This window comes from Triplophysa rosa, linkage group LG16 (genome assembly GCF_024868665.1).
Source record: "Triplophysa rosa linkage group LG16, Trosa_1v2, whole genome shotgun sequence".
NCBI classification, from domain to species: Eukaryota; Metazoa; Chordata; class Actinopteri; order Cypriniformes; family Nemacheilidae; genus Triplophysa; species Triplophysa rosa.
This window is the reverse complement of record NC_079905.1, coordinates 20,555,236-20,561,235: the sequence shown is the minus strand read 5'-3', so window position 1 is coordinate 20,561,235 and position 6,000 is coordinate 20,555,236. Positions and strand designations below refer to the sequence as shown.

At 37.2% G+C, this 6,000-nt stretch overlaps 1 protein-coding gene across 11 annotated transcripts in view; it reads right to left on the bottom strand.

The window, feature by feature from the left end:
- Positions 1 to 978: 978 nt before the first annotated feature.
- epb41a (erythrocyte membrane protein band 4.1a) overlaps positions 979 to 6,000 on the bottom strand; it is a 65,097-nt gene continuing 60,075 nt past the window's right edge. For 4 of the 11 annotated variants that reach the window (XM_057353980.1, XM_057353982.1, XM_057353984.1 and 1 more), the window contains 4 exons: positions 5,868 to 5,966; positions 5,187 to 5,267; positions 4,744 to 4,860; positions 980 to 2,901 (listed from right to left, as the gene is read on the bottom strand). In XM_057353980.1, coding sequence (XP_057209963.1) covers positions 4,762 to 4,860; positions 5,187 to 5,267; positions 5,868 to 5,966 — 279 coding nt within the window. In that variant the 3' untranslated portion in view covers positions 980 to 2,901; positions 4,744 to 4,761. Of the gene's footprint in view, positions 2,902 to 4,743; positions 4,861 to 5,186; positions 5,268 to 5,867; positions 5,967 to 6,000 lie in introns of all 11 variants that reach the window. The other 7 variants (XM_057353981.1, XM_057353989.1, XM_057353988.1 and 4 more) reach the window with 5 other exon arrangements.

Sequence of the window (6,000 nt, the reverse complement as noted above, 5' to 3'; positions counted from 1 at the left end):
CGTAAAGAATCTCTCCAGATACTTCTCAAGGACTCTCAACTTCAGTTCACCCCACTTCTTAGAGTTCAGGTCAAGAGACTGGTTGGCCAATGGCAGGATCTTGATTGTGTGCTCAGTTACCCATTTTTGTGTTGGTTTTGATGTTTGTTATGGATCAATGTCACTATGGAAGATCCAGCCTTGGCGCATTATAAAGATTCTAGCGAAGAAGGTTTTCATTTTTATCCGTTTGATGCCGTGTATTTTACTGTAACAAGATGTTGAGGGCCTCTGGTAAAAAGTACTGTAGGTCCACAACATTAAAGATCCAGCAGTATATTATGTTGTGGGCCAATGTGTCTGCTGCCAAAAAAAATCTGACCAGATTCATCTGACCACGGAACCCAGTGCCGTTTGAAGTTCTTTTGTTAGGTGACTGAATATGCAGGACACATTTTTGAATGATGGGAAAGCATTTTAGCTTATGACATTTGTGCTTTTTCACTTATTAAAATTTATTTTGGGGCTTTCTGACCCCAAGACGCAACTAATTTCTGTAATTTTCTAGCTGTGGTCATTGAAGATTTTTTTGGCCACTCTTATACCATATAGGCATGTCTTCTTTCAGGCAGATTTGTAATATTTCCAGTGGTCCTGATAGTGGAAATAGGAACTTTCAATGTTTTCAATATTTCATCACAGCCACTTTATATTTGAACCATTTTTTGCTGCATCACTTTCTCTGGTTTCATATATAGCCATCCTGAAAAAGTTCACAATCTATTTTATGTGCAGAATATATACTGTAACCTTAACATATTTCAAACTCAAAAAAAATAAATGGAAAGATTGAATTGACTGGATTATGAACAACATGAGGCAATTAGAGAATAAGGGTAAAGAAACAAGGACATCAGATAAACAGGAATGTTGTTTAAGTTGGAATAATAGCTATTGAAAAATCATGCAAAAAATGATTTTTACCGCCATTTGATTTCATGCAGACGTGTAGGTAAAGTTACACATAAAGAGATTCTACATACCATATACAGTATATATACTACTAATGAAAGTGAAAGATTGTGTCTACATTGGAGTTTATTCAGTGCATGGTGCTATATTTTCACATTTGTCTTTTTTCAGTAATGGCAAACAAAGAGGGCTAAGATGAGAAGATCAAGAACTTGAGAATAAAACTACCATTCCCGTCATTTCTTCACCTCAGACAATAGCATAGGAAAGAGTGTCACAATGATGAAAACAACACTGAACGAACTACATTTTGGTCTCTGTACAGGATACTATCTGAACTATTATAAAAGCGTAACATTTTAAAATAGACATTTAAAAACTGGACGTGCTGAACGTGAGGCAGTATGTTTTACCACAAGAGCACTTGCATTATGGCCATAGTTGATGCACAATATAAAATCCGTAAAATTACGACATTATTTTTCGATTTCAGAACTGCATTGCAAAACAAGAACCTTTAATTCTGGCTTTTAAAGTGGTTTAAATGACTCGATGAATGACTAAAACACATCGTAATTTGCCGTCAAATCTGTCTGATCACTTTCAAATCAATGCTAGGCACATTTAATTACCGTCGCTAATTAAATCCACTCATGACCAATCAATTTCAATTGATCTAAAATCGCTTCTATGTGCCTTTATAATCTTTAAGGGCTGTGCAGCTCTGCAATAGACCTCATGGGTAAGAACATACTGCCCCCTCTAGTAGAAAAGTAGAAATATACTGAATGAACAAAGTTATCCCTGCAAATCCCATTTAAAAACTGACAGGAGCTGGTGTTTGGGATGCTGAATCTAATACAAAAACGTCAAAGCTGCATTAAGAGAGCAGGGCATCTAAAATGCAAAGTACACACACCAACAAGAAATAAAACAGATGAAAATAAATAGACCGTATCATAGAGTGTAGTTACACTACAACACCACACCCCATCCTCAATGGACCCCAATCCATGACACAGGACATTACCAACAAACAAAAGAAAAACATTTACATACCGCTGACAAAGTAAAACACAAGAAAACATTTGAAATTGTTTCAACATTTTCAATGAAAGTAACACCTTAGTTTTACAGCCAAAACCAAAGGATACCATCACATCAGGAGGAACATAAAACATGGAGCTTCAAAACAGAATGACATAGCTCAACCCAAAAAGGATTATTTTTTCATTATTGTCTCACCCTCATGTTGTTCTAAACCTGTATCACTTGATTTTTGTTCATTTGGAACACAAGATTAAATGTTCAGATGAATGTCTCTTTATTACAACGAAAGTGAATGGGGGCCGATGCTATTGAGCATGAGGGTGAGTAAATAATAACAGAATTACAGTATTTGAATGAACTATTCCAGATTATTAAAGAAAAAAACACGGTAACAACAATAAGATGTCACGTTAACCAATTCCGAAAAATATCTGAAATAAAAAAAATACTGACATTTTAGAAAACTGTTCTTCCCACCACCCACTACACGTGTGAACCATCCCTTTGAAATCCACCTTAAAAACATGAATTTAAAATACAAAGATATTCATTTGCCACTGTTTTAGAAAACATTTTTAACATGGTTTAGTCTGTGACGGAATGTCTCGAATGTGGTGGAGGTTTTTAAGAAAAGTCCATTCGAGCTAGAGAATAGATGAGGACTGCTCTTTGCTATTTTAATTCTGCTCTTGAATGCAGGGCGGAGGCTCAGTCTGCAGTATTGACGCTCGAGGTCTGACAGATGTGTAGGGTTTGGAATGTTGCGTCTCAGCCAGAGGTTCATGGGTGGGATGTTTCCTGCGGGGACGGGCTGGGTGGTTGATGGTAAGGGGCTGGACGTGAGGACTCTTGCGTTGTTTTTTCACATTCATAAACCCGGCTGGTTCCGCTTTTTTCACCCTGCGTAAAAGCGAGATCAATCACGCAAAACAGAACAAACAAGAAAACATTTCTGGTCAGGCAAAAAATAAACATCCAGAAACAGGTCACGAATGCCTGTGGCATGCAGATCTGAGCGACATGGAAAGAATGGAAGATGGCAAATAAGAAAATGAAGTAAACACCGCTGGGATGAATGGGGTCAACTGGGTCTCTGCAGGCACAAAACAGGGCACTGTGGGAACGCGCGCAGGGCAGCATTACCCATGAGCCTCTGGGAGTTCTGTGTGTGTATACATACCACCCTGACAGCTGGTTAAACAGCACCAGATGCCCGGTGCCTCGCATAAACAGACCAAAAGGACCACATTTACAGGCCTAATGTTGAGACCGGGCGAGTTTTCTCAGAGGAGGTAAGAAAGGCTGTGCCTCTACAGTACAGATATAACACAAAATAAATCACGTTTTGGATCTCTTCCTTATCAGACACACTTACTATGAAAAGGATAGTTTAACCAAAAATTGTAATTGTTTCATCATTTACTTTCTCTCGTGTAATTTCAAACCGGCATGACGTTCTTTTATCTGCAGAACACAAAAGAAGATATTCTGAAGAACGCTCATTGACTTTCACTGTACGGACACAAAACCACTGAGACGTTTCTCAAAATATCTTCTTTTGCGTTCCATAGAAAAAAAGTAATTTACAGGTTTTAAGCAACATGACATTGAGTAAATGAGGATGTTAAAATGATTTCAAGCTGACTGGTTGATTCAGGTTGATTCATCCATTTGGTGGGGCGACAGGTTTGAGAAGCACGGATTTTCTAACAGCGACACCTGTGCATTAAGTTTTGAGGAAGATAGCATTTTGTTGGACTCGCTGTGTTCTCAAGTAGACCCCAAAGCATGGAAGTGAGTGAATAAGAGAAGATGTGACTAATGGTCTAAAAAGGAGGTGAGTATTCATAATAAAAGCCACACAGCTATAGCTATGGCTACAAAACCAATTCAACGTTATTTGCCTGATTTAAGAAGCTACCATGCAATTTCGACATGCAATTTCATTATTTTCCTTTTAAATCTCATACAGAAAATATTAACGTAGAGCTATGAAGCATTGCAAACATATCAGAACTACAAGCACGTATAAGTGTCATAAATATGGCAGGATAATATTGCCATCTAAGGGACTTGATGCAGAACCGAGGGCTTTACTAAGGCACAGTTCATTTTCTCTACCGTTAATGGAGTCTGTAAATCTTACATTTCATTATTGTGTCTAATCCTAAAGAATTCCCGCAGTCTACACAAGCACTTCTGTGAAGGGTTTTCATGTAGATAGGGGATCCTGGACTCCCTTTTAGTAGGATGCTTTTGGAATTGTGTGAAGTGGTCATACACGTTGTATTAGGAATTAAATTAGAATGAGAGGAAGAAAAAGTTGAAGTTTTAAGAAATTCAAAATAACAGAGAAATTTCATAAATCCAACAAATAATTGGAAATATGTGGTCAAAAGCCCAATACATAGCATAATTTACTCAGACGATGTTTCAAATTTTTACTTGGCTTAAATGACCAAATCAGATTCGGTCAAAACAGATTTTCCACCACTATAAATTGGGTGTTTTACCAAAATAAAAATGTTAAATTCACAATATATAATAAAATAAAATGTATATTTAATAAATGAAATACAAATCTCCATAACGTGCATAGTTTCTGGCAGTATGTTGTATGATCTTATGTTTATGGTTAAAAACTGCACTTATATCTGTGCTGCATCACATTGGATCCCTCAGGGATGGACCCATTAAAATGCACATTCTATAAATCGCAAACAGGTTAAGACAGGCACTAACCGGGGTCTCATTTAGATGTTACTCAGGGGTGATCTCTGTTTCCTGATGAACGACCACTTTAGTGACCGACATGTCAGGATGCTGCTCTTTTGCTTCCTTTATAGCCTGAGCAAGAGCCTGGAGATCAGAAAGCACAGCTTTAAAACAACGGCATACCACAAAGGCTGGATGGGACGCGCCGTAAATGGCTTTGGATAAAAGCGTCTGCCAAAAGTATACACATTTCTGGTATCTTATGAGCAAAGTAAAGCGTATATGCTGTATATCTCATTTGAAGAAGTTTTTAATACAATTTGCCAATCGTGCTTTTCTGGACTATGATATAAATTGAAAGCTATGTCCCTCATGTCTTGTTTCTATGGGAAATACGTATATAGCGGAAAGAACATTATGCTTGTGAGATTATTTTATAGGCGATAACTGCAGGTAGTAATGCATTTCACCTTATCATGGTCAATCTCAGTGTCTCCAGTGATCACAATTCTCTTCTCGATACGGGTCTCTGAGATTCCGCCTTTCACAGTCTAAATAAAGACACAGAGAAGCAAACAAGACAATGAGAGCTACCTAATAATTTTCCTAAAAAATGTTTTTTTAGATAATACTAGTCTTATCACTAATGCTGTACAATATACAATTGTTGTGTATTGTAAACATTATGGCAGAGGAATTTTTTCCACGAGTGTTTAGAAACTCATTCAGAATGACACAATAGATTGGCCTATAGACCGTTTCATCGGACGCGAGCGCCTGAACCCCAGTTCACTTCCGGTTACTGTTTGGCTAGTGTCTTATAATATAACTATTTATATTTTATTTAATTTATGTTAATTTGTATTATTATTTTACTGTGTAATCATTTTATTAAATAAACTATTTATTGAATGTTGTTGTAAGTTCATTTTATTAAATAAACAATTTGTTGAACGGGTCCAATTTAAATTCAAAATATTGGAAAGGCAAGTTTAGCCAAGTAACGCTTCTCGGTTTCTTTTGATTGTTATCAGAAATAATCTACAGGCACTCTATTGTTTGAGAATGTGAACCGGAAGTTAAGTTGGTGTTACAAAAGTGCGCATGCGCAGTAACGTTTGTTTATGTTGTTAAGATGAAACCGTCTATACCTTGGTGATCTGGGTTGTAGTGGTGGTGCTCACAGTCTCTGATGTGATCATCTGAGCACTCAACAGCATTCCAGACTCCTTCTCCGACACTGCATTGGGCTGTTCGAAGACAAAACATGTCTGTTTTGAATAC